General features: G+C 39.9%; 9 protein-coding genes across 9 annotated transcripts; 3 read left to right on the top strand and 6 right to left on the bottom strand.

The window, feature by feature from the left end:
* Nucleotides 1–911: 911 nt before the first annotated feature.
* Nucleotides 912–2,093, bottom strand: ATC70_009214 (uncharacterized protein; the record flags this gene model as incomplete). Its single annotated transcript, XM_064828451.1, has 1 exon — nucleotides 912–2,093. One exon carries the CDS (start codon nucleotides 2,091–2,093, stop codon nucleotides 912–914), a length of 1,182 nt encoding a protein of 393 aa, XP_064685653.1.
* A 14-nt stretch (nucleotides 2,094–2,107) lies between these two features.
* Nucleotides 2,108–6,007, bottom strand: URE1_2 (Urease; the record flags this gene model as incomplete). Its single annotated transcript, XM_064828450.1, has 1 exon — nucleotides 2,108–6,007. The coding sequence occupies one exon, from the start codon at nucleotides 6,005–6,007 to the stop codon at nucleotides 2,108–2,110; it is 3,900 nt and encodes a 1,299-aa protein (XP_064685652.1).
* Nucleotides 6,008–9,125: 3,118 nt separating this feature from the next.
* ATC70_009212 (uncharacterized protein) lies at nucleotides 9,126–9,404 on the top strand (the record flags this gene model as incomplete). The annotated part of the gene is made up of 1 exon (XM_064828449.1): nucleotides 9,126–9,404. One exon carries the CDS (start codon nucleotides 9,126–9,128, stop codon nucleotides 9,402–9,404), a length of 279 nt encoding a protein of 92 aa, XP_064685651.1.
* A 3,297-nt stretch (nucleotides 9,405–12,701) lies between these two features.
* ATC70_009211 (uncharacterized protein) lies at nucleotides 12,702–13,934 on the top strand (the record flags this gene model as incomplete). The annotated part of the gene is made up of 8 exons (XM_064828448.1): nucleotides 12,702–12,782; nucleotides 12,852–12,921; nucleotides 12,998–13,072; nucleotides 13,136–13,278; nucleotides 13,333–13,434; nucleotides 13,504–13,649; nucleotides 13,713–13,755; nucleotides 13,815–13,934. 8 exons carry the CDS (start codon nucleotides 12,702–12,704, stop codon nucleotides 13,932–13,934), a joined length of 780 nt encoding a protein of 259 aa, XP_064685650.1.
* Nucleotides 13,935–14,158: 224 nt separating this feature from the next.
* ATC70_009210 (uncharacterized protein) lies at nucleotides 14,159–14,875 on the bottom strand (the record flags this gene model as incomplete). The annotated part of the gene is made up of 1 exon (XM_064828447.1): nucleotides 14,159–14,875. The coding sequence occupies one exon, from the start codon at nucleotides 14,873–14,875 to the stop codon at nucleotides 14,159–14,161; it is 717 nt and encodes a 238-aa protein (XP_064685649.1).
* A 607-nt stretch (nucleotides 14,876–15,482) lies between these two features.
* Nucleotides 15,483–16,889, bottom strand: ATC70_009209 (uncharacterized protein; the record flags this gene model as incomplete). Its single annotated transcript, XM_064828446.1, has 4 exons — nucleotides 15,483–16,313; nucleotides 16,377–16,435; nucleotides 16,496–16,552; nucleotides 16,610–16,889. The coding sequence occupies 4 exons, from the start codon at nucleotides 16,887–16,889 to the stop codon at nucleotides 15,483–15,485; spliced, it is 1,227 nt and encodes a 408-aa protein (XP_064685648.1).
* A 5,349-nt stretch (nucleotides 16,890–22,238) lies between these two features.
* On the bottom strand, nucleotides 22,239–24,133 carry LEA1 (U2 snRNP complex subunit; the record flags this gene model as incomplete). Its single annotated transcript, XM_064828445.1, has 6 exons — nucleotides 22,239–22,451; nucleotides 22,522–23,280; nucleotides 23,338–23,691; nucleotides 23,746–23,823; nucleotides 23,881–23,976; nucleotides 24,032–24,133. 6 exons carry the CDS (start codon nucleotides 24,131–24,133, stop codon nucleotides 22,239–22,241), a joined length of 1,602 nt encoding a protein of 533 aa, XP_064685647.1.
* A 131-nt stretch (nucleotides 24,134–24,264) lies between these two features.
* On the bottom strand, nucleotides 24,265–24,829 carry ATC70_009207 (uncharacterized protein; the record flags this gene model as incomplete). The annotated part of the gene is made up of 3 exons (XM_064828444.1): nucleotides 24,265–24,411; nucleotides 24,471–24,623; nucleotides 24,683–24,829. The coding sequence occupies 3 exons, from the start codon at nucleotides 24,827–24,829 to the stop codon at nucleotides 24,265–24,267; spliced, it is 447 nt and encodes a 148-aa protein (XP_064685646.1).
* An 813-nt stretch (nucleotides 24,830–25,642) lies between these two features.
* DGK1 (Diacylglycerol kinase) lies at nucleotides 25,643–27,268 on the top strand (the record flags this gene model as incomplete). Its single annotated transcript, XM_064828443.1, has 9 exons — nucleotides 25,643–25,742; nucleotides 25,807–25,990; nucleotides 26,054–26,080; nucleotides 26,150–26,280; nucleotides 26,335–26,404; nucleotides 26,454–26,521; nucleotides 26,610–26,667; nucleotides 26,731–26,861; nucleotides 26,937–27,268. 9 exons carry the CDS (start codon nucleotides 25,643–25,645, stop codon nucleotides 27,266–27,268), a joined length of 1,101 nt encoding a protein of 366 aa, XP_064685645.1.
* Between the last annotated feature and the right edge of the window lie 504 nt (nucleotides 27,269–27,772).

The following is a 27,772-nucleotide window of genomic DNA, read 5'->3' as shown; positions in this document are numbered from 1 at the left end:
GCGAAGGAGTGGGTAGCAGTGGATGCTTCCTACTCTGGATCAGGAGAGTCACCGTTGGTCATTGGTACTGCAGTGAAATCAGGTTTAAATAGATTTCACAAAAAAAATAAAGCAAAGGTTGTTTAGAATAACGAAATATAGACAGAGTAAATACAATTAGAACTGAATATATTTATTATGTTATTCCAAGATTGAATAGGGATCAAAACTAGTGTAGATATCAAAGGTATTTATAGTTATTTGACAGTGCCGCAGCAATAGGACCTTGATCTTGAATGCGGGATAATTGTATAAGCCTTGAACCAGTAACGAGGATGTGCTGCATCAGAACTCATGAACCACCAGTCAAGGATAAACAACAAAGATGATCCAGGATAGAATGTTCTTCCTAATAGCTTTGACGGAAGAACATTTGTCGGAATTGAAACCCACTTCCAGGGACGAAAGGCCATAGGCTACCACTCTCTAGGAACCAGGATATAGATTAGCCATTTGATGGCACCACTCATGTTCCTTCGTGCTGCTTGAATAAAGACCTCTCACTTCTACTATGCATCTCAGCTCATTCTCAGATCCTCTTATGTAATAAACGACGCCTAATACATTTGCCTCTCAGAGATGATCTATATCCTCAACATTCGTCCCCACCAGAATCGATAATACTGCAAGAATTGTCGATTCGATAAACACTACACCACAGGAGATAGATCACACAAGCTTGGCTCGTTGAAATACTTCCTATGTGTTATCATGAATTCGGAACAATGGCCATTAAAACATCCCAATCAATGTAAAACCCAATGGGAAAAAAAACAATGATCAGGTAAAAAGGTACACTGCTACCACAACACATGACAACACCCTCTCGCTCACCACTCTTACCTCGTCCCCACTGTCGCTCACCTTCCCACTTATCCTGTCTTCTTCCTAACATAAGTGGCCCGACGCCGCTTCGCTGGGGATTGAGGAGCCCCCGCCTGATCTGCTTCCCCAGTGGCAGCACGTTTCCTCTGTTGCTTACTCGGCATTTGAGCCACTCGCTCTCGGATGCGCCCTTCTTCTTGCTTCTGCAGCTGCACATGCTTTTGCCAATATCTTTGCAAAATATGGGGATCCGATACATCTTCTGCAGTTATCCACGAACACATGCGTTCACCATAGCCCTTCCATTTGATGAGATACTCACGATTCGCTGCTTTGCCCCTATGATCTCGAATCGCCTCAATTTCGAAATACTCATCATCAATGGCCTTTTCATCTATGTTCACCACCTTTAGCTCGGATGGTACATAGTTGCGATGAAGAATCTCATTCATTTCATCCTTCAACTCGTATGACCCGCCTTGATTTCTACGAATGACCGTATATGGACCATCATAAATGGGACTCAACTTGCTTGGTCGTTGACGTATCTTTACCATCACATGAGCACCAACTGGAATGTCCACGAGCATATGCTTGTTATTAAACCTCTTCTGCATAATCGCATTCATCTTGGCCTCTCGTTCATTGATCGCTGGAAATACCACCTTGTGCATGTAGTCAATACGCTCTTCAAGCTCTTTTACTGACATGATATCCTTAGGGATCGGGTATTTGTCTTTGTTGGCATAATCCTCTGGCAGTGTAACTCGCCTGGCAAACATCAGCGAGAACGGCGAAGTCATCGACTTACTCTTGATGTAACGATTACAACAAAGCTGCACAATTGGAAGGTAATCGCTCCATTCTCGCGCATTAGAGTTACACATTTTTCTCAGCGTATTCATCACAATTTTCACACTCGCCTCCGCACTCCCATTACCTCTGGCTGCGTATGGGGTAGAATAGTTGCGCTGCAAACCTAGGTTCTCACTGATTGCCTGAAGCAAGTGATTCTCGAATTCCCCACCATGATCGCTCTGCATAATAATAGGAAATGAGTAATCCCCAAACACCTTAATCAATTCTCTAGCAATGCTCGTTGCTTCCTTCGACTTTAATGGGCGCACAATCACATACTTGGTACACAGATCTGTGACAACCATTATATACACATATCCATCAAAGGTCATCGTCATTGGGCCACCCAAATCCACTGACACATGCGACATCGGCTGAAGCGAAACTACATTCTTGAGCGGATGCCACCCTCTCTTTGCAATATTGTGCTTCTGACATTCTGGACAGCTACTGACCAACCTCTTAGCATCTTCATACACTTAGCCCAATGCAACCCTTGCGAGTGCAATTCTCTCACAATCGCCTGTGCGCCATAATGCCCAAACATGTGAATCTCTTGTAAAATCTCATCTCGCTCTTCCTCAGGAGGTGTCATGTAATCAAGATCTTCCTTCGCATTTTCAATCACTTGTGTGGCAAAGATATTTACTGCTTGATCTTTGCTATACCGCTTCTTCTTAATCATATTTTTTGCACCACGATTCTTGCGATTTTGCTCATGTCTCTCCCGACTACGCTCTTCACTTTCCTCCACTATTAACTGCGTACTCTCATTCTCCACAGGTGGATATAGTCTGCTCAATAAATCCGGAAAAATGTTCATTGCTCCTGGTAAATGCACGACTTCGAATGTAAAATCTAGGATAGTCTCAATCCATCCAGCCATCATAGGGTTTACCACTTTCTGAGAATGCAAATACACTAATGCTCGATGATCTGTCAGTACCCGGAACGCACGCCCATAAATGTACGTTTGAAACTTCCGCAACGCCAACACAATCGCATACAATTCTCGCTTCGTTGTGGACCAACGACGCTGCGCTGGACTCAGTGTGCTTGAAATAAAACCCACATACTTATGACGCCCCTTGTCATCTTCTTGGTAAATCACAGCCGCTACTCCATACAAACTGGCATCACACGCAATAATAAATTCCTTGTCAAAATCTGGGTAATTGATCAACAAATCCGCTTGCAATATCTTCTTAATTGCCTCAAAACACTCTGTATGTTGATTCGTCCAGTGCTTCATCACATTCTTGTTGTCTTTAATGAGGTCCGTGATCGGAGCCGCCCCTCTATAGATCATTGGAATATGTGAACGCAAATAATTCACTAATCCCATGAACTGCTGCACTTGTTTCTTGGTTGAGGGTACAGGCCAATTCGCCACATTTGTACATTTGGATTTGTCTACTCGGATGCCCTTTTCATCGACCACAAAGCCTAACAACCGCACCTTTCTCTGCATAAAATGGCACTTGCTCGGCTGTAAAATCAATTTTGCCTCTGTAAGCCGATCAATCACGGTTTTTACGGCTACCTTGTAATGCTCAAAATCCACGCCAGCGATAATGATATCGTCTAGAAAATTCTGCGTAGTAGATACCACTCGTCCTGACTCGTCACGCACTTGTTGCAATCCTGCTAGCAACGTAGATAGTGTAAATTGATACTGGCTTGGCAGCTGGCATAATCCAAAACAAGCCTTCAAGAAATAATATCCTTGGCCGTTAAAACTAAAGCTACATTTAAATTGGCTCTCTTTTTCAATGGGAAATCTGTGGTAAGCATCCTTCAAATCCGTGGTCCCAAAATACTTCATACCACTCAAGTTCTCAAAGATGTCTTTTACTAAAGGAATTGGGAAATTGTAGGGAGGTGGCAAAATACTATTCAACAAACGCACATCCAGACACACACGATGATCCACTACATTTCCCAACTTGTCACGCTTTGGTACCACCAGCAAAGGGCTATTAAAGGACGAATTGATTCTCGAACGTCCGATCGTCTTGGTATCCAACCACTTTTGAATTTGTCTCTCTACTACAGGCTTCAACGACTCAGCAATCGGATAGGGACGACGATGCGCCGTCGCTCCTTCTTTTGTAGGTAATTTCACTATAGCTTCTGGCAATGGACAACACGACTCGATAGGTATCTCTTCATTTCTCTTTAAGGATTCGCTCATATATGTCTTAAACTCCTGACGCTCTTCCTCAGTACCCGCAGGTGAGTTATCCGCCTCTAAATGTTTGCCCTCAAAGTCCAAATTGATATTCTCAAACATTCTTTCATTATGTTCTGTAGCATCTGAATGCTGATGTTCACTGTCGATGCGAAACGCCACACCAGTAAGCCCAATATTCATCTTTGGCAACACATCCACTCCCAACAGGACATCAAAGTCCAACCCTTGCTCAAACGAAACCACTTCTAATGCATGTTCAAATACAATGCCATTAGCATATTTAAATTTCAATGGAAATGTCATTGCCACTCGCTTCACAGACTTGGATAAAAATTTCAGGTACCCATCAACTTTTCTCACTTTTTTGATCTTAAGCACATTTATTAGAAACTTCAAACTAATACAACTAATTTGGGACCCGGTGTCCACCTTGCCAATGACCTTGATATTCTTAGATTCTACACATATCAACAACGGGGTCAACAACGCAAAGTAATTAGTTTCTGCTTTGTTCACATTCACACTAGGCAACTTACATTGGAAAGCCAACTCACTCATCAGCTGATCTTGATCAGCGACACTATTGGCATCGTCTGCATTGGCATCCCTCGAAGATGATGCCCCTAACGAGGACGAAGACTCATTGTCCTTGGTGACCACACTTGCCGCGAAGACCTCATGATTCAGAGCCGTGTTGGACGGACCAACCCCAGGAGGACGACGAGTGCTGCAATCATGTCCCCTTTCAAATGGCTTCCAACACTTCACGCATTTGCCTTCACTCCTGGCCTTCTCGAACTTCAAAAACTGACACTCCTTGGACCCATGGGAATCATTTGGACCATGCTGCTTACAATGATACTTCTTGGTTCCACCACTGCTCTCCACTCGCTTGAACCCTCCATGGTTACGTCTTCCACTTGACGACATCCCTCTTGACGATCCTTGGTACCCACGACGCTCTTGACGATCCTCAAACGCAGCACCTGGCAGCAAAGCTGTTGCATGCGCATAGAAACGGTTGTCATCTCCCAACACATCGCGCGCCACTTGGGTAATTCGATCCACTGTCCACGACTCAGTGCCTTGTTCTCTCACCAAGGTAATGCGCACAGCCGTTTGCACCGGCAAGATTAACGACGCCATGAAGCGATCAGCCACTCTTGGATCATCCAACTGGAGGCCCGCATTGTACACTGCTTGCTGGAATCGACACGAGTAATCCATAATGGATTCAGACGCACTCATCACCATCGTAAATACTAAATCCGTATTGCGACGAGTAATCACTGCAGACCCAAAGCGTCTAGAGAACACTTGCTTCGCTTCCCACCACGAGCTGCACTTCAACAAAGTCTTGTCGACCCACGCACGATCCCCATTGGGCATACACAACGGAAGTAACTTGGCCCACTGCGCTTCCAAGTCCAACGATGATGAATTCAAGATGCTCTCAAAAGTACGCAAGTAATGATCTACGCTCTCAAACACTTCTTCGTTGGGAAAAGCCTTCACCGCTGCAGAAGCCAACTGGAATTTGGGTAAATCGCGACGATTCAGAGCCAAATTTTCACTACGCATCATTCCACGACTCATCGCACTTGTCTTGGGCTTGACCACATCCCGATAGCTACGCAATTCCACAATCGCATCCTTATTGCTGCTAATCACTCGCAGAGCCTCATGACGCTCTCTCGCAGTAGGTGCCGTTGCTACCACCTTCAACAATTTCGCATTTTCTTCACGTAATGCCTTCAACGCATGCTCTAATGAAGCTTCTTCACTTGCTTCCATCGCCTCACTCAATGGCTCAGCTGCGGACTTCCCCCCAGATCCAACCTCTCCACTCACGCTCTCCAGAGGCTCAAACGCAGACAAAGCCGAAGAACCACCACCAAGTTCAGCCATCAATTCGTCTTCATCAAGCACTTGACCGTCTTGAGACAGAACCTCGGTAAGACCATCCATAGAAGGATTGAGATCGAAATCTTCCAGCGTAACAGGAAGACCAGCCGCAGTAGCCCCAGGGACTTGAATCGAACCATTTGCTGAACCAGCAGTAGAATTAGAGGACACAGAACCAGCAGACATTCTTGATTTAGGATTGGGATAATATAATGCAATATATAGAGGTACAGTAATTAATTGTAAAAAATGTTTAGAATAACGAAATATAGACAGAGTAAATACAATTAGAACTGAATATATTTATTATGTTATTCCAAGATTGAATAGGGATCAAAACTAGTGTAGATATCAAAGGTATTTATAGTTATTTGACAGTGCCGCAGCAATAGGACCTTGATCTTGAATGCGGGATAATTGTATAAGCCTTGAACCAGTAACGAGGATGTGCTGCATCAGAACTCATGAACCACCAGTCAAGGATAAACAACAAAGATGATCCAGGATAGAATGTTCTTCCTAATAGCTTTGACGGAAGAACATTTGTCGGAATTGAAACCCACTTCCAGGGACGAAAGGCCATAGGCTACCACTCTCTAGGAACCAGGATATAGATTAGCCATTTGATGGCACCACTCATGTTCCTTCGTGCTGCTTGAATAAAGACCTCTCACTTCTACTATGCATCTCAGCTCATTCTCAGATCCTCTTATGTAATAAACGACGCCTAATACATTTGCCTCTCAGAGATGATCTATATCCTCAACAAAGGTAAAATACAATAGAAATCAACTGTATTTTATTTTGTGTATAAAATGAACTGAAGATCCTGGAATTGAGTAAAAAAAAGAAGAGTATTTATACATTTGCATCTGGCTTGTAGGATTAGTGATGATAGAGAGCAATAGGTGCTGCTATTGCGATATCTGGCAAATGTTGTTGATGTTTGATTTAAAGTGGTAATCAATGCAGGAGCACTGGCCATAAGGGTCGATTTGAGTAACCTTGATGGGCTTGGGTGAGCTATCGTCATAGCATGATTTAATGTAACCTTGATGGTTTAAAGTGTGATGTTTGTTATTGAAGCATGGAATCCTTTATCTGGGATATTGTGCAACTATGGCAGCAGGGCATAGTTGTCATATTTGAATATGCTTGTTATTGATTTAATTCTATTTGGATAAAGATACCATCACCTATTACGACCATCATGGGTGTGATTGAATACACTGTGATCAGGAGTGATTCATTCACACGATGTGCGATATAAGCGTGTATCTTTACTTTAGTATTTTTAAATGGGTTTTTGATGTACATTTGAGCGCTTTCATTAATAGATCCAAATAGCATGAATTTGAATGAGTGCTATTTGATGAACTTTGGTTTTCAATTAAGTTGCGTTTGGGTGGCTATTTCATTACAGGTACATCATCTTTTGCGAACATTGTGTTTAGAATAACGAAATATAGAGTAAATACAATTAGAACTGAATATATTTATTATGTTATTCCAAGATTGAATAGGAATCAAAACTAGTGTAGATATCAAAGGTATTTATAGTTATTTGACAGTGCCACAGCAATAGGACCTTGATCTTGAATGCGGGATAATTGTATAAGCCTTGAACCAGTTAACGAAAATGTGATGCATAAGAACTCATGAACCACCAGTCAAGGATAAACAACAAAGATGATACAGGATAGAATGTTCTTCCTAATAGCTTTGACGGAAGAAAATTTGTCGGAGATGAAACCCACTTCCAGGGACGAAAGGCCATAGGCTACCACTCTCTAGGAACCAGGATATAGATTAGCCATTTGATGGCACCACTCATGTTCCTTCGTGCTGCTTGAATAAAGACCTCTCACTTCTACTATGCATCTCTGCTCATTCTCAGATCCTCATGTAATATACAACGCCTAATACATTTGCCTCCCAGAGATGATCTATATCCTAAACATTGTGGACGCTTGGAATAGCACCAATCATCTTTCCTTGTCCACGCTTTACTTACTGATGCTTTATCTCAAAATTTTCCGGGTCATTGCAAATCCATGGAAATTCTCATTTTTTTCACGTGTATTAGTAAGAGAAAATTGTTAAAAATCAAACGATCGCATTTTTCACCCCAGAAATGACGACTTTTTCTATGATACATATAGAATCAAATTAATTGTAAAGATGTAATGCAACACTGGAAACTGTTCTTATGAGACTTCTTGTATATGCTAGATTTTGACATATTCGCAGAAAATCGGTTTTGAAATGTTCGCAAATTGCTCATTATTTTCGGTCTGAAAACTGAATGTGATTATCATCATTCGATGCGCTTTCATTGACTCTTTATAGATGCATTAGGAAGTAAAGTATAATAGCAACAATTTTGATGAATTCGTAATAATAAGTCGATGATAATAATCAGTTGTCAACTGTATCTAAAACGAAAGCAAAGAGCTTCTTTATTACAGGGCATCTAGCTTGCTTAAATATGGTAGATCCCTGGTCAATGACTACTACGTTGAGAGGGTATATAAATAGCAGGCCACTGGGGCCTTATGGATTGTTGGTATAGCTTGTTGAGAGGCCACCTAAGTCGATATGTTTCATGTAGTGTAGGTGGATCTCGATATCTTGACATTGGGGAGATTGAATGTATTGTAGTTCCTGAGGCACCTGTGCACACACAATTGACTGGACTTGTAAACATAGATGTGATGTGATACGATAAACATCATCTATGCTGCTACACTGTAAAAGGTGGCTTGAGGAGAAAGTGAATGTAGCCTAAGATGCATGCTTGTATGCAACAAATTTTTATAGTCAAACTTAGCAAAAACGTTTAAAGGATGTCAGATCAAGTCAAATTTGAACACAAAAATATCCACTGTATAATTTCAAATTAAAGTGCGGCTATTACTACGTCTGTCACGGCAGAAGACTGAGACTAAATCTACTGGTCGTGACGTCGGGTAAGACGCCCTCTCATTTTTCCATGCCTCCGTTTTTTTTTATATTTTTTTTTTGCAAAACGCATTTAGTATCAAACTATATTGGTTTTAGAACCCTTTTGATTGAAAATAACACTCTAGCTTCTGATAACATGGTTCTGCACTGTTACAAGTACTTGATACTGCTTCTTTGAAGCGGAATATAGTAGGTATTATTCGATAACGAGCACTGGAAGACGTAAAATCAGCACTAATCGAATTTGTTTTTTAGGTTTTGATAATTTTTTGCCTGTTTGATGTTGATGCTGCTGCCATTACTTCTCTGCTATTTCTACTGCTTGCTTCTTTGGTTTATCATGCCTGATGGTTGCTTCTTTGGTTTATCATGTCTGGTGGTTGCTTCTTTGGTCTCTATCTCTGGCAGTTGCTTCTTTAATCTTTGTCTGGTCTCTAGTGTCGCTCGTTCTTCATTTTTCAGTGCTATTGTTGTTGCTGCTGGTGTTGCTGATGATGCTACTGATGATGTTGCTGCTGGTGTTGCTTATGGCGCTGCTGCTGGTATTGCTGCTGCTAGCCCGGTTTTTCTTGGCCTGCTGTCTCTGTTTTATGCCTGTTTTCTGGTCTATCTCTGGTGATTGCCTATTCTCTGGTCTATCTATGGTGGTGGTAAGTGGTAAGTATCTTCTTTCTTCTGGTCGCGATGATACAAAACTTCTTTAAACGTTTGTATTATTGCTTCCTTCCTCATGATAATGCATTCATGATGTTTGCTTTGTTGCGTTTTTCTTCTTTTGTTGGTTGTGTTGCTTTACATCCGACTATTACCATGCATGCTGCTCATGTATGGATTTTTGTTAAAACAACGAGCTGTTCTGAACGTCTCTGATGTTGTATTCGTTATACTTTTCCTTGACTCATTTTGTGTGAGTGTCCATTTTTTGTCTACGTTCTACTATACTCCTTTAGTAGTATGTTTCTTTATTTTATTATTATTATGTTTCTTTGAAGCATACCTTTTTTACGTTGTGTGGATGTGCCTATCCCTGAAGCTCAACAAGACTCTATCCGAGGCTAGGAGGTAGATAGGCCGCCTCCACTTGGTTATCGCTACTTACTTTAGTGATGATTAAGGGTCTCAATGCTTGAATTTAAAGCTAGGTGGTGTAAGTAAGACATGCTCTAGCACCTGGGGGAAGTTTGATGATAGCAGCGGCTATATTGCTATTATAGCGGCGCTTAAAATTTTGCCTCATATCAAAACAGGGGGAAACCCTCGCAAAATTTTTTTTAGGTCAGCGGAGGTTTCAAGCAATTTGATTGGCTGAGAGGTTGAAAGAGAAAAGGTCTACAACTATTTGATTTTCTGTTGATCTACCTTTTATCATTATTTTGTCTTTTTTTGTAATAATAAAAGCTTGATCAAATGGAAGCAATTTTAATCCTCTGTTGAAAAGTAATGCAAGGTGCAATCATCTGATCTAACATTGAGTAAAAATGATTTATCAAGGACAAGATCTGATTTAAATCAGCATAAAAAGTGCCTTCTTTTATTATGGTCTGATGGATATGATGTGGGTATTTATAATAATGGGGTCAGGGTAACAGGGATTAATAGCTAGGGGCCAAGTAGATGTAACAGTGGATGAATAAGAGATGGTTGTATGCTATTATATGATATGTTTCCATGGTATATTTGCTATAAGGTATGTTTCATTGTTGCCAACTTTGGTATTTGAGGTACGATTATCTGTCAATCTACTTCCAAATGCAGATATTGTATTTCTGATAGATCAAAACAATTGCGTGTGAGGGATGTCCTTTAAATTTGATATTAGGTGGGGATAGGAAAGTCATATAGGCACAGTAGTAGACTCGGTACCAGGAGAAACTAATACGAGATGCCCCGGAAAACATGTGCTCTGTATCATTAATTTCCAACATGATCCAATTGAATGGGCTGCTATCTTTTACCTCTCATATCAAATTCTGAATTTATATAAGTGTTTCCAATTTCGAAGGTTGGACCATCCAAAATCAAGTTATGAGATACTGATGCTAGAGCTTTCAAAGTAACATGTTAATATATATAGCTAAATGTTGCGAGGAAAACAATATTATTGTGATTGAATTCTAATTTGAATGATAAGTTGTTGTTCAGAAACGGATGGTTTTCGAAATACGTCAGCTTTGAGTTAAGAGCTAGGCATCTATAAAACCTATTGAAAACTGTTAACTACAAGTGCTTACGATTCATAGATCGATAGATTAGACGTTGGGAAACATTGTAGTGAAAACCACTTGATGATGGTTTGTTTCGCTGTTATTTGGCAAACGTTTAAAGCTGCGGTGCGCGTTTATGAAAAAGAGAGAACCGTTATCCCAAGCCCTACGTTGATGCTAAAGACATCTTACTAGGAAGATTGTTTGCACACTTTGAGAGGTTGCTAAAAGTATGAACGGCTTTTCAGTCGCCACACTGGCTGTCAAATAATTAAACGAGTAAAATGCAAAGTAGCCAATATTATAATGTAAAAACAACAAGTGTTTCAACACTATCTGCAATACAACTTTTAATCCAGCCAGGCTTATTCTCTATTAACTAAATTTTGCTTCCTTGTGTTTGCTCTACAAAATGAGAGCTCGTTTGGATACCTACCGCGGTACATCCTTTCAAAATCGGTTCTTCAAGCCTCAAATGGAAGTTTACAGTGGCAAAAACTCGCCTTTCTTTAATAACACTGCAGAAACGTCCTTGCGATGCTCAAGCCTATAAAACAAACTTAGGGCGTGCATTGACTAATGTTGGAGCACACGAGAATATTTATATGAGCGACTGTAGCAAAAATTAGCCTTGAGCGATCCGTCTTTCAATAACTTGGGTGACCTATTGGGTGCTGTAGATCCACAAAAACTAATGATACAGATTTGAGTAAGATTTCAAACGATAGATAATTCTTAAGCCTACGCAACAAATATTTTTACAAGCTGGTACAGATTTGGTACATGCTCTCCCTTTAAAAACTCCAAAAATATATGAAAACCCTCAAAATGTCCGGAAATTCAGCTTGTCTAAATAGAAGCTGTAAGATAACTATCAACAGTGGTACCATGCCATGTGTATTTTAATTTACGCAAACGTTATATAAGCAGAAAATAGTGGTTACTATTGAACAGAATACCAAAAGGTTCGAAGCTCGCGGATCTCAATTTGAGGTGAAAACAGCTCGGAAATGTTAGCCAGCCAAATATATGATTGATGTTAATCTATGAAAACCACAGAAGAGCCCTAATTCTTTTCATCTAAATATACTTGAAGATCTAGTGTTTACTTTGACGCAGTGTGTACTCATACGAAAAAGAACTGTACAATCATGATCACTTATTTGGACATGAAGCCGAAAAATGAGGCTTTTTTCATCGATGAGGCGTTGGTATTGCCCATTATACCGATGAGCATTGATATTCTAAATGGTATACCAAGCAAGCTATATGACATGGATCCTGCCACAAAACTAGAAGAGGGCTACAGTCAATTTATTTTTCTACAACTGTAACTGACAGCAACAATGTAGATTTGGGACTTTCCGTATTCGGATGCTCAATCGATCATTTGCTGAATGCTGTGCTGTAGTCTTTTCTGCGCATTTTATTTCTTTGTTGTTCCTTTGCCCTTAGATTTATAATTTCTTTCACCGAGTTTACAATATACAGACGAAATGACTAAAATTGTCGACAAGGCGATTTGGAGTATTGGGCCCGTATTCATAGGTATTGCAGTTCTATTACTGGACATGTGCGTATTGGCGTACTATCTAGTTGTATTTCCGTATTTCCATTCGTGGACAGACGCTTCTACTTTATACAAGCTCTACAACATCTGCACCTTGCTATTCACATTATACGTGGTTTACTGTATACACTTTCATTACTATATGGCCATCAGTACACCACCTGGAGATATGGAGGAATACAGACGACCTGAAGCTTCCAGCTCTGCAAGTCATAATGATTCGGTAAGAATGTGAAAAAACGCCAAGCCAAGCCCTAAGCGACAGAATACCAATGATAGTCTTTGGTCGTAGGAGTCCTTCATGCGCACCATGTTGTTAGAAATGGAGGAGCATTCAGCGTTTCCACAATCTTGTAAAAAGTGTAAGGAAAAGGATATTTCTTGTGTCTGTGTTGGGAAATCAAGTAATATCTAATGTAATCATTGCAATCCATTCAGGCCAATTACCGAAACCAGAAAGAGCACATCATTGCAGTGTTTGTAATACATGCATTTTAAGATTCGATCACCATTGTAAGAAGAAACGGGGGAATGAGCCAACAATCAGCATTGTGGAATCTCATCACCATTGAATAGGTCCATGGATTCATAACTGTGTTGGGCATTTCAACCATCGCTATTTTGTATTGTTCATGACATATCTGATCTTTGCAGCCGGCTATTTTGCAGTGTTTGGATGGAGGCCCTTTATGTTGTGTTTGGATTTCACTCAAATGGATGTAAGCGCTACGATGGAAAGGTTGATCTGATCTATTATTAACTTGATCCACTAGTGGCCATACTACTTTCCTAGACCACTGATGGCCTTTTCCATGATTCTAGCTATCTGTATGGGGTTGGCTATAGGAGCCTTGTGCATTTGGCACTACTATCTGGTAAAGATCTAGTTTTGTATTTCGAGTCAAGTAATTCCATTGTTAACCATATCATCATGGTAACCATAGATATTTACAGCTCAGACAACTGTCGAATTCTACAACAACTATTATGATAAGGGCGTATGCAAATCCCAAGGAGAGATCTTTGTCAATATGTATAATTTTGGGCCGTTAGAGAATTTCAAACGCTTTTTCAATATTTGCGATCAATAGTAGGTGGTTGTTTGCTTAAAATGTCATGTTTAAAAATAACCAGCTTTCGTTTGTTTGTACAGCCCTTGGTACACCATCTTTTTCCCAATCCCTATACCACCAAAGGTAGGATGAGCTGAATGTGGGCGCAGGGATGGAAGGCCAATTTTGACGCTATTTTGTAGGGAACTGGCCGTGTGTTTGAAAAATGTCAAGAGTTTTACATGTTACCTGAATCAAGACAAAGAGCACATGTCATTGCTCAACAGGAAAGCCAAGATATTGAAGACATCAAAGATATTTAATAGCAGAAGGAACAAATCTTCTATTTACGGATTGTACATACATTTATTATATTAAAAAAAAAGAAGAAAAAGATTATCCTTTTACATATGGATTGCAGCATTAGAAGCAGCAGCAGTTCTTTTTTGTTGCACCTACTAAGCCTTTGAAAATAACCAAATATGTATCAAACCCGGTGGTAATGAGTGGGCAATGATTGCTTTTTTACATGCAAGGGGATAAATGATTACTTTTTGGGAGATGTGGAAAATACTTTACGTAAAGATGAAAGCCATTTCTTCTTGAAGGACATTTTTGTCGTTTGTTTGGTTAAATGGGGATCTTGTTGTTCGATGGTGGGAGTGGCTACCACTGTGGATGATTGCGATGTGCTGCTATCAGTGTTGGTTTTCAGCTGATAGGGCACTGGCTTCTTCTTTCTTTTGTGTACTGGTTGCGCTGGTGATGACGATGGTGATAATGATGGTGGCGGTGACGATGAAGATACCCGATGATGCTTCTTTTTCCTTACAAGAGATGCATCGGATGGTTGATTATAATTGCTCTGGATCATGCTGCTAGAAAGCGGTCTATCGCTGGTAGATGTGCTGCTCAATTGAGGTGACATGCTGGTATATCCTTTCTTGTATGCTAATAGTGCCAATGGAATGTCATCCTCCATCAGGTTCATTGCGCTAATGCGATTACTACTGCTAGATGAGTGCCTCTTTTTGTTTCTCTTATTCTGTTGCGGTGGAGGGGTAAGAGTACGAGACAAATGCTGCTTTTCCATGATGGTTGACATTGTCGATGCACGTGATATTCTGCTCATTGGTGGCAGCATCATGCTGCCTTGCTGTGCCGTATTATCTACCAATGATTTGCGATGATATTGACCATTGTTGCCATGGTAACTATTTGATTTAACCAGATTGTTTCTGGAAAGATGGTAATTAGAGATCATTGATGCACAGAATAGAAAGTAGCGAGAGAGAAAAAAAGGAAAGAGAGAGGAAAAAAGGACGAAGAGCCGTATTTATATTCAAAAATTACTGTAAATGTTTACTAGTGCATGACATATTCTTTTGCAGTGAATCATAGGCGCAAATGTAGGCTTCAGTTTATCAGCATCAGTCAAGCCAAAGCTACAGCATTTGTTTATCGCTTTTGGGAGGCAGCAAAAGTTGTTTATATCGAGTCAGTTGATCATCATGGAAAAGCAAGCCTATTTTCAACATGTGTAAAAATAAATACATGCGAAAATTGCATTTAAAATGCATGTCTGCATATCCGTCTAAACATACCAATCTTACGGTTGCCACCACCTGTTCAACTCCCTTCCTCTCTCTCATTCGGATAGCCATGATTTACAAATATAAAGTAGAAGAGTTTGTTTTTCAACAAGTTTTTATTATATATAAAGAGAGTGAAATGGTAGTATGTAACTGCAAAAGGTATGGTGTGGATATTTTCTGTCTTTGCAACAGAATTCTAGCTTTGGAAAATATATATAAGAGAAAAAGAAATTTACATGTGGAAGAGGTGGGGGTGTATATGAGTGTATAATAAGCTTAGATCTGTCGAGAATCCATCCTGCGCAATACTTCTTGCAACTCGAATTCTGGAATGACAGGACCAGTACCAGAGCATTTGGCCTTCTTTTTTAGCTCTTCGCAAAGTTGGTCCATATCGAATTCGTCAAAATTCGGGTGTTGTGATAATCTTTCCCAGATTTGAGAGCAGGGAATCATTTTGACACCAGAGTTCATCATTGGGTCCACCTGATGGTCAAACCGGCTTACTTCTCGTTCGGCAAAGCTTGTAGAGTGTGCTGGCTCTTCATCTTCAATTGTTAAATCATCATCTGTGGTAGCGTCGTTGGCATGATGATTGTAGGAATGATTGTAGACCACTGGTGAGCTATTGTATCGATTAACATTGTCAAGCAGAGGATCATGGATAGAGGAGTGTCTGTCAGTGGTAGAATAGCCGTCTCTATCGCGAAGAGTGGCAACAGCGGAGGATCGAGGAATGGTTCTGTCATAAGGACGAGCAGCAGCAGCTGGAGGAGACGGATGCCGATCGACAGATTGAGGTGGAGAAGGTGTATCGCGAATGACAGAGGTAGTTTGTACGTCAAGACCTGCTTCACGCATTTTGCTGATGGACACATTGAACGCCATGGCAGCACCTTTGAGAGTGTAAATTTCAGCTTCCATTCTTTTGACAAGAGCTTTTAAAGAGTCGTTTTCTTGAGTGACGCGAAGAAGCTCATCATTGTGCTTGTTTTCCATTTCTTTGATTTTGATTTGAAGCTCTTTCACGTATCGTTCTTTACGCTCTCTGAAGGCTCTTTGTGCGGCTCTGTTTTGTTCCTTTCGTCTTTGCTTTTGATCGGCTCCCTATGTTGCGATAATGTTAGTCATTGTTGCGGTTTGGACAGCATGTTGGGCATGATAGTTTACATGAAACAAACCAGAATCTGATAATAAATCATGTCTTCTATGAGATCCACTACCACTATCTATACAATGATTTAGTAAATGCAACTGGAGCATAATTCAGTAATTAAAAAAAAAATTACCTGGACTATCGCCTTCACTAGGGTCGTTGTTATTGCTGTTGCTGTAATCATCCATATCTATGAGCAATTTCATTAGCTTTGAGCCTTTTAATCATGGGTTGTAAATGTACATACGAAACATTTTGTTCGCATGAGAATTGATGTCAAATTCGCCAAACTCCTGACTCCACTTTCTTTTATCAGCATCGTCCGACCACGGCTGTTGCTGTTGTTGCTGCTGTTGTTGTTGCGGATTGGGATGCTGCTGTTGCTGTTGCTGTTGTTGTTGTTGTTGTTGTTGTGGGTGATGATGAGAGTGAGGCAAGTGCGAAGGTGGTGTTTGCTGAGGAATCAATAAGCCAGGTGCATCCACCATGTTGGTAGGAAATGCTTGCCAGTAGGTATTGTTTGTCATAATGCGAGAAAAATAAAAGAGATGTGAAATAAAATGAAACGTGAGGCTCTCGTTCTTATTTTAGGGAAACACATAGCCTCTTCCCATTCATATTTATATGAATTCGAACGATAAATATGATCTCCGGTAGCAAATTATTAAGTTGAGGCTTGGTAACGGATTACAAACGAAAGTAAGCCTCGTTGATCCCATTTTTTTTTTGTGGTTTCTGATTTGTGTCTTATTACTAATTTCAACATAAGCTACATTTCTAGTGCTGTTACTACTCGAGAGGCTATAGTGCTATGGCTTTTTTATTTTTTCATTGATGCCATTACTTCCTTTTAGTTTGACATTGCTCAATATTTGCTATTAAACACAACATCTCATTTTTATGGCTGTGCTCTTAGGGTGTGATTTGAGGCGTAAATTAGTGTTGATCCAATCATCTCAGAGATCCGGGTGGACCAAATGGACAAACGATGATATTATGCAACTTGCGTAAGGTTTAATTGGGTTCGAACAAAATGGTTCGATTTGAGCGAATGTGAACTTTTTTCCTTATTGCAATATTTACTTCCGTTGTAGTAGTGAAACAATAAACTGATTCAGTCTGTTTGAAACCTATTTTTTTCCTTCTTAGTCTGTATATCTAGATTGACAGACATTTAAAAAATACATAGATAGTACTTCCAAACAATTTGCATAAAAAAAAAAGACATGCCAATTGCTTGCTTCTCCAAGTAAAGTATTAGACTCAGATTTGGCTTCATGATTACGCTAGGAAAAACATAGAATCGTCGCTACCGGGTTTCTGTTTTCGCTGCAACGGGTGAACTTGCCGTATTATGTAAAGCAACTAGCAATTACGGCTCTCATATCCTGAAGGACCCTACTTTTATTGAAAAAGGAATATTTGTTTCAAATACTGTATTTCCTCTCGATAGTATCTATATTCAATATAAGAGTTGTACATTTAAGAAATTTACGTCTGCACACAATAAAGCATGCTATGCTAAAAAATTCACCTAATAGATAGTAGACTACAAGAACAGGCAGTTACTCAAATCGATTCTATAAGGTAGCTCACAGGTAGATCATTGTGTATAGTCGGTATCGAAAATTTTAAAAAAAGTTGCTTGCTTTAGATACTGACTTGATGGATCTCGATTTGACAAACATTCTCTTTTGGAGACTGCAGATTTCCTTTCATCCTACAAAAGCAGTATAAAGAAACAACTGCTGGCGAGTGGCATCGATGATTGCAAAGCAACTGAGACAAACAATAAGCCAATCATTCACTAACAAGAAAAAAGTACACCCTGCTTGGGTAATAATGTTAGCTCGTAAGCAATGACAAATACTTACTTTGGAGAAGGAGACAGTGCGCGGAAATTGGTGAGCTTAAGAAGAGCGATGATTGAAGAACAAAGGAAACCGAGACAGATGACATTTGAAGTGGAGACAATAAGCTGGAAAAGAGAACCAGACCTACGATTATGACGACGATTAAACTCGGTACCTTGTTACTAAATTTCTTGTATTGCCATTCAATCTGGCATTATTAGTTTATCCACTTTTTACTGTCTGCGTTGAGATAACTCAAATATCTTGTGCACCGTTCTAAAAATACCACATCAAATCTGTTTCAAGCTTGAAATGAATTGATTGATAATGTATACAGAGCTAATTACAGCAATAAAATGCCATGGTGCTGCTGCTATCTGCAACTGTCTATGCGAGCATATGTGTTTATTGGCATTTCATTTGTTGAAGAGCTACACAGATGTTGTGAACTTCCAAGCTGCCGTTGATCCCTTAAATCAATGGCCTGATAATTTTCGATTCCAAATCTTCTCGAACATTGAAGAAAAAAGAGCTGGCCAGTAACCCGGATTCTTCTCTTCCATGCCAAACATGTTGAGTATCTAATTCAATTGTAAGATTTACGTTGCTATGATAACAAAACTACCCCCTCCCCGCCTTTGGTGCACCAATACATTTAATGATGACAAGGAATGAAGCCTTCTGTGCATCACCTATACAGATAAGTTTATTCAATCAAAACCGGAAAGCATGGGCCATGAATAAACATTATTAACAAGAGTTGAGCTCGAGCATCTTAGCCTTTGCGTGTGTACATATAATCGGCAAATCCCCGGCAGTTGAGAAATTATATTGGATTTGATCGCGCATACACAGCATATACAGCAACCCCAAATATGAAGATCTGGGATGTTTGACTTCTAATAGAAGGGCCCGTCAATTGCGAAATATGAGGAATTTAAACACTTAAAGTGGTATTTAAAGAAAGTACCCCTATCGAACAGTGAAATGTTTATACACCTATCCAATGTTTAATACATGACACACGGTACAGTTTTACATCGTATATGTATATGATATGCCAAAATGTGTCACATGGCTCAATGTTACTTTATATGATGTTTTGAGACTCTTATAGTAAGATTTTATACATCTACACTTTCCATGTTTGATTCACACTTAGCTTCAAACCAGTTAAAAAATTGTTCCGTATTATGAGTAATATTTTATAGCTGTAGCATTTGAATCAGGCACCACTGGGCAATGGGTGTATAATGTTTAAAAAGGATATTCTCGGCACTTCAACAAGATCATTTGATCAAACCTCATTGCTTAGGCTCTCTAGTGCATTTGAGCTGCGTTTTCTTGCGTTCAAGGCCGTTTTAGATGGCCAGAATAGCACCAAACAATTGATCTCATCTAGAAGTTACTTTCTGACACCTTTGCTCAACTTTTTGGGGACCAAAAAAAACATAGCCAAAATTCGATCAAAAAGCATGAGGTACCCCTCATGGTTTTCACCGAAAATCAAACGATCGCGTTTTTGACCTTGATAATGAAGACTTTTACTGTAGTATATCTTGAATCAAAATGTTTCTATCGATCTAACGCAGCCTCTGAAAATATCTTTGTGAGATCTTGATATGTAAAATTTCAACTTTTTGGTCAGAAACCTCTTTTCATATTTTCGTAAATTGCTCAATAAGTTCAGTCAAAACATTTATCTTACTTGGTACCATTGGATGCGGCTTGAAAAGCACTCCAAGAAAGCTTAAAGGAGCATAGGATGATCATCACTTCTTTATAGTCGGATCTGGCAAAATAGTTCAATCAAGTCGAAAAGCTATCAAAATTTGGCCAATCTGGAGTAGACCATGAGTCTGAGTTGGAATTGATTTTGGCGGTTGGTGGGGCTGGCAGGCAAACTCAATGCCCTTTCCATCATGAAAGCAATACAGTAATAGATGCCGTTGAAGCGTATGGAAAGTAGGTGGCAAGTCTTGGCACTATCGTTAATTATGTTGTTTCTTGCATTCTATATCGTTTATAATGATATTTTCTTGCATTCTATATTTAATAATGTTAGTCTGGACATTGACGATTCATGGACTACATAAAATGTCTGCAGTAAATAATGACATATCTTAGGCTCTGAGCCGTCGTTTAAAGAGAGCGTTGACAATATTGAGCAGAGGAAAGGGGGTAAAAATAAAAGTAGTTTTTTTGATTGATTGTAAGACCATTAATCATATAAGCCTGGCCGGACAGATGCTTTGAATTTCAGTTTCCATATTAGGTTTGTAAAAGTGTCTAGGGACTGAACATTTATTATAAACGATATAGAATGCAAGAAACAACATAATTAACGATAGTGCCAAGACTTGCCACCTACTTTCCATACGCTTCAACGGCATCTATTACTGTATTGCTTTCATGATGGAAAGGGCATTGAGTTTGCCTGCCAGCCCCACCAACCGCCAAAATCAATTCCAACTCAGACTCATGGTCTACTCCAGATTGGCCAAATTTTGATAGCTTTTCGACTTGATTGAACTATTTTGCCAGATCCGACTATAAAGAAGTGATGATCATCCTATGCTCCTTTAAGCTTTCTTGGAGTGCTTTTCAAGCCGCATCCAATGGTACCAAGTAAGATAAATGTTTTGACTGAACTTATTGAGCAATTTACGAAAATATGAAAAGAGGTTTCTGACCAAAAAGTTGAAATTTTACATATCAAGATCTCACAAAGATATTTTCAGAGGCTGCGTTAGATCGATAGAAACATTTTGATTCAAGATATACTACAGTAAAAGTCTTCATTATCAAGGTCAAAAACGCGATCGTTTGATTTTCGGTGAAAACCATGAGGGGTACCTCATGCTTTTTGATCGAATTTTGGCTATGTTTTTTTTGGTCCCCAAAAAGTTGAGCAAAGGTGTCAGAAAGTAACTTCTAGATGAGAGCAATTGTTTGGTGCTATTCTGGCCATCTAAAACGGCCTTGAACGCAAGAAAACGCAGCTCAAATGCACTCAGATTTTGCTGTATCAGGAACACTAAGGAATAAAAAGGGGAAATACCAGTATGCTGCTTGCCCGTATATGAAGTAGCTACGTGTATATAGATGTAGAATATCACATAAGAATCAGATCTACAGATAGTATGAAGGGGTTTCATGTGTAAGTAGACGGTTAACATGAAAGTAGTAGTACTTTGATAAGATACGCAAGGGCAATCGGTAGCGCGAGCTGTCGCTGTGCAAGTTGGTTCTCGCCGAAGCGAAGCGAAGGTAAAGAACCATCCGAAGCATAAGCTTTCATATGATCAGTGATTTTATATTCGGCAGCACGAGCCGCCTGAACGTAGGTTGGTTTCCACCGAAGCGAAGTGTAGGTCAGGAAACCACCCGAAGTGTCGAAAGGCTCGTATGCCATAGTAAAAGTCTTCATTTTTTGGGTCAAAACGGCGATCGTTTAATTTTTGATAAAAACCATGAGGTACCCCCCCATGGTTTGGAGTCGATTTTTGACAATCTTAAAAAAGCCGAGCAAAAGTATCAGCAAGTTAACGCTCAACAAAAGCAACTGTTTGGTGCTATTCTGGCGGTCTAAAACAGCTTTTAACACAAGAAATTACGGCCCGAATGTATCCAACTTTCACTATATATATTTTGCATACTGTAGAGCAGTAAAAGGCAATGCAAATATGTTTTAGGCCTGCATATCAATTGTTTCCATTGATACAGCCGTGAGACAACAGAGCAGAATCAGATCCATGGCCAGAGGTCGTGTGCTAAGGATTGTCGCCGATGATGGGAGTTGAAAATGCAGATAGAGTAGGTTTTTGCATCCTTACAATACTGTGGCCTGCATGGAACAAAATAATGCAAATTCTATATGTCTGCTTTGCAAAACAAGGGCCAGATAGTGGTGGGTATTCAATTTATTCTTGAGCCATCAAGGTAATGACAGTTGGAAGGGTATTTTATGTCGGTTATTACACAATATATATGCTAAACGATTGATTACGGCGGTTGCTGTTCTCAAAATCCATATGTGGGAATGCCATTGACAGCGAATGCTGAGCCTTGAGTATCAGCCTCTGTCTCAGCATGAAATCTCATCAAGGTGGCATCTCTGACAGCAGTTTGTAATATGTCTGGCAATCTAGCTCGAGAATCAATGGTCTTATTCGGTGAGGTGATAGTCAAGAGATCCAGAGCTAATTTATAAGAGGTGCGATGTTGACACTTCAACTAACAGCAAGCATGATGATTAGTTTAATATTCGCAACATTCTCAACTTGCCCACATTGTAATAACTTACTATTTGGATCTCTTTCTCCGTTGTAGTACGCCGATTCAAAAGATCATGACATTTAGATTGATATTTCCTCAAGGACTCATCCAAAAGCTTATTCTTATTTATGGCCTCTTCCAACAATGCTTGGTTTTGCTTTCGTCTGGTGATTTCACGTCCCAAGCGATCCTTGACCACCGCGATCTCTCCCTGCAATCGAGACACCTTCAACAGCGAGCCTGACTTTGCTTCTTGCAATTTGGATTCCCAATGAGCTTGAATCTCCATGGCATCCTTGGACATGGATGCATGTAAATCTTCGCTCTTCTCCTTCCATTCTCTGCCCAATTCTCGCAGTGCTTCCTCCTTTTCAAAGTTCAACTCTCTGCGCATCTCATCGATTAGGGTAGTTTGTTCTATTTGCCACACTTCCTTTTCAGTTTCATGCTGTTCTCTAAGCTCACGCATTAATTCAGTGTGCTCGGATTGTAAATTTTGAAATTGTGCCTGGTTTGTCATTTCGGTTTGTCGCACTTCCGACATGAACTTTTCAGTCAACTCCTTGATATGGTCATTTTGACTGGATACGACTTGATCGATGCGTTTTCTTTGTTGTTGAGCAGCTGATAGACTAGTTTTCAATTCGTCAATCTTGCGTAGATGGTCCTCGTTTTCTTGTTTACAATCTTTCAATACCAACTCGGTCGCCTCAAACTTTTCTTGTAGTGATTTGTACAATGATTCAAGCTGTTGATATTCCTTAGACGAAGAAGTGGAAGTTTCAGCCTACATTATTGAGATTTAGAACAAAAATATACCTAAAGTGCAAAAGGAACTACCTACCTGCTTTTCGGGTGTACCATCATCATCATCATCATCGTTCTCGATCTCACTTTCAGGGTTAGATTCCCGAAGCTTAGCCATTTCCTCTTGATTCTTGGCAATTTGAATATTTAAAGATTCAATGATTTTTTCCTTTTCAACATCTGATTCCGCTGTAGAGCTGTGCTGTTCCTTTTCAAATATCTCAGCATACTCCTTATCCTTTGCATTCAGTCTCTCTTGAAGGCTTGTTAATCTTCTTTGATATTTCTTCTCTTCAGCCTCGAACGCTGCTTCATGTTGGCTTTTCAAGCTTCGTAATTGTTCCTGAAATGAGGATCGCTCTTCATCCAATGTGCGTTGCACTAGCACCAGCTACTATACTGCTTAGCATAGACAATACAGATGTTCCTGGACCTACGGAATTACCTCTTCCATCAACTGCTCCTGAACATCCTTGATTCTTTTTTCGAGAAAAGTCTCTTTTAGCTTATTTTCTCGGAGCAGCTAAGGAATGAAATTGAGCTTTTTTTTTATCGGTGGATACTGATTTCAATGACTTACACTAGCCGTGTTCTTTTCGTATGTTTGACGGTCGAGTTCCAGCTTCTTTTCCAGTCGCTCTGCCTTTTCACAGCTCTCTTTACGATCAGCGAGGATCTGATGCCAGTGAAATTTCAGTTACGGCTCTCCTGTGTCCTCAGTGGTTGCTTACCGTTGCTCGCTCGACTTCCCAATCCTGGATAGGGGATGTTGGGCCTAGGGTCACTTGTCTCTTTGGTGGTTTAGGAGCAGCAGTATTTGTAGGTAATTCCATGATTTGCGTTTACAGAAAAGAAAAAGAAAAAAGAAGGAAAAAGTATGATGCTGCTTTATTTATTTTACGGATGATAACTACACAAAAGATGCAATGTGCTACGTCGTACATTGCATAGGGTGCTGTTTGGTTTAATCTTCATCCATGGCCTCCTCCTCCTCCTCCTCCTCTTCTTCTTCCTCTTCATAATCATCATCTCGTGGTAATGTGTGAAGGATGCTGGAGAGCATTTCTTCCAAGTCCTCTTCTGTGAATCTCTCTTCGCACTCTTCAATGAGCTACTCGTTCAAGCAAGTTTAGCAACCAACGTTTTGATGATGTAGCGGTTTCATCTTACCAAATAGATTTCCACTGTACTTTTGGGTCTAAGGTTCAAAATTTGTAGCTTTTCTGCTTTGGTTAGCTCAAATTTCGAGATGGCTTCCATGAAATTGGATATCTGTTCTGGTGTTTGTGTGCTGCATGGTGTTTCTTTTAGATATTCCGTAAGCTAGCAGTAAGAACGTGTCAGCATAACGACCCCTCATTGCTGACAGGCCACAAGATTACCTCAAATTGTACTGTACGCAAATGTTCAGGGTATTCTACAGATGTATCACGCTTTTGAACTTGCTTTTGTGCTTCTTGAGACTCTTCTAAAAGCCTTAAAACTTCGTAATTTGTGATTAATGCTGATCTAACGGATTTAATTTGCATATTGTAGTAGTGTGTAGAGTATGAAGAGACGTTGAAGCGAAAAAAATTACATTCCAATCAATATGAAAAGCAGTCAGTGTAATATCAGTGGAAAGACAAACTTAGTACCACCATTTTCGCATAAATTATGACATTTAACAGCTTATTAGCCCTGAGGAAGCTATGGACGATATGAATTGGAGTCTGCTTCGCATGGCACTCGATGAAATAATGTTTCAAAGCATAATGCCACATCACAATTGAGATCACTCGAACGCCCAGATCAATGCCTGGAACCAATGCGACTTTGATTAGATGTCGCCTGTAAAAGGCAATATGCTTTGTGTGAAGATAATCCTCAATTTTTGACCCTCACGTTCTTTTCTCAGTCCCATGCATTGCAAACAGCTAAATTAGTATTACGATCTTATTGTTGATGGCGCATGGCGATATAGAGTCTTTGCCAACAGACAAGAATGGCCTGATTCTACCAAGACGTCGGGGGATGTCTCTAATTTGCTCATGTCGATAAAAAAAAACGCTAGCATGTGATCAATGCAATGAAACTCATCCATATCATTGTGTATGCCATCAACATGTAAATCCGTCACTGCACAAATGAGAGCCAATGCATTGATACCATTTGGGCATAGAATACTTCTTTGTATACATAAACAAGAGGAATAGGTTGATTTATTGCCTCTCTGATCATGGCTATGAGTCGTAGTTCCAATCCAAAACCTGCTCATCTCTTTTATCTTCTGGCTATTCTATTTTTCGTTTTCTTTCTCGTTTCTTTCCCTCGATCATAAATCGAAATAAAATATACACAGTATGGGATTCCGGGATTCTGTTGATGTTTGGGTGCATGGAGGTATCCCAAAACCTGAATCATACGAACGAAAGAAATTATACAGCTTTGGCGAGGAATTAGGTATACTTAAAGACAGAGAACAATCGCATTAATTTGAATTGAACCGATTTTGTTGCTGATACAGGAAGTGGATCGTATGGATATGTCAAAAAAGCAACTCGTATCGAGGACAGCAAGGTGGTTGCCATCAAAATCATTCCCAAATCCAAGGTAAAGGGTCATTTTGATATGGTGTATTCTGAAATGAGAGTGTTGGAGGGATTATCTCACCCCAACATTATTGGATTTTACGACTGGTTCGAGTCTCGGTAAGGGCAACGGCTATAGCATATCGAGTCCAACAGCTCATTCCAGTGATCCTACCATTACAGAGAAAAGTTCTACTTGGTGTTTGAATTGTAAGATCGTAAATCTTGGTTATTTCTATGATTGCAAATGGAATGGTAACACAGTACATTTCCAAACAGAGCTACTGGAGGCGAATTGTTTGAACGATTGTTTGAAAGAGGCAAGTTTACAGAGAAGGACGCCATAGCAGTGATGCGGTCCGTCTTGAGAGGGTTGGAATACTTGCACAAGAATAAGATTGTCCACAGAGGTAAGATTTGGTGCATTGCCTGTATTGTACAAAATATAACTCTTATTGAAACAGACTTGAAGCCAGAGAATTTGCTGTTCAAGACACCCGAATCAGCAGCAGATCTAGTCATTTGTGATTTTGGGTAATGCGAATGTGCGTCTCAAAGTACAATGAACTGACGAGAAATACAGCATCGCAAAGGCAATGCAAGACGACGGAATTGGATTAAAGACCATTTGTGGCTCACCAGGTTATGTCGGTAAGAACACATTGTATATATATATATATATAATGGGTGCATACTGAGCCAAAGCTAATATTCTGTTTTTTTTTTTTCCTACTTGAAGCTCCTGAAGTGCTCTTGAAAAAGCCATACAGTTATCCAGTTGACATTTGGGGCGTTGGGTAAACGGAAATAAGAGCGTAGAGCACCAGCATCTCTTTACTGAAACGAATCATCTTTCGTAGCGTGATCGCATATACCGTGCTTTGTGGTTATCAGCCATTCCAAGGCGAAGACAATGTTGAGATGATGGACGACATTACACATGCAAGATACGAATTCCACGAAAGATATTGGAAGAACGTTTCTCCTGATGGTATGTGTATATATGCTCTAGTGTGTATCTGGCCAATGTTTACACATTCGAAACTCACATGTTATGCAAATATAGCTCGTTCGTTCATCAGAAAATGCCTTTCACTGAACCCAGACTCAAGACCCACTGCAACAGAAGCTCTGAACGATGTTTGGATGACAGGGCAACAGGCTAAAGACATTGATCTTTTGGATACAGTGCGTGAAAATTTCAATGCGCGTCGTACGTTCAAGAGCGCTATCAGTGCCGTGAAAGCAATGAATCGCATCAAGGCACATTCCATCTCAAGAGCAGCGGCAAACAACGAAAAGAAGAGAGCTGCAACAAGCTTAGTAGCTCCAACAGTCCAAGCGATGAACAGCATGAATATCGGTACAGATGTCGCAAGAGTAAGGTCTGCACAGTAATGAATTGCACGTTATCCCTAGCACTTATACATACACATACATATATACATATTACCTTGGTTCTCTGCAAATGTAGTTCTCAATGGGACCCATCTCAATGTAATTAAAGTTTTATTTGCTCTATTATGCTTGGCATTCACTCATTCTGAAACAAACGTCTATAATTAACGGTTTACGAATGTTGCACTAATAACATACGTCTTCATTCTAGGAATGTTCTAAAAACAAGAGGTATTTCTTTCTACAGCAGTTATATCTCTCATATCACTCGGCTGCAAGACCAACATCTAATAGCATCAAAGTGCGTGGGTCGTTTTAATTAGGAAAGGGTACCATTTTCTCATGGATTTCATGAGCAACTCAGACATGCTCAAAGATTTTTCATTATCACTTTCATTTCCATTTTAATTAAATGATGATAATCCCTTAGAATCCAAGATTCCAAGGAAATGGGTTATCAAAAAATTTGGGTAATCTTCCTTTGTGTCCCGCATCCACGGAAAT

This window comes from Mucor velutinosus (genome assembly GCF_035048745.1).
Source record: "Mucor velutinosus strain NIH1002 chromosome Unknown tig00001563, whole genome shotgun sequence".
In the NCBI taxonomy this organism is placed as follows: domain Eukaryota; kingdom Fungi; phylum Mucoromycota; class Mucoromycetes; order Mucorales; family Mucoraceae; genus Mucor; species Mucor velutinosus.
Note: the sequence above shows the minus strand (reverse complement) of the source record. Positions and strands in the feature narration are given on the sequence as shown.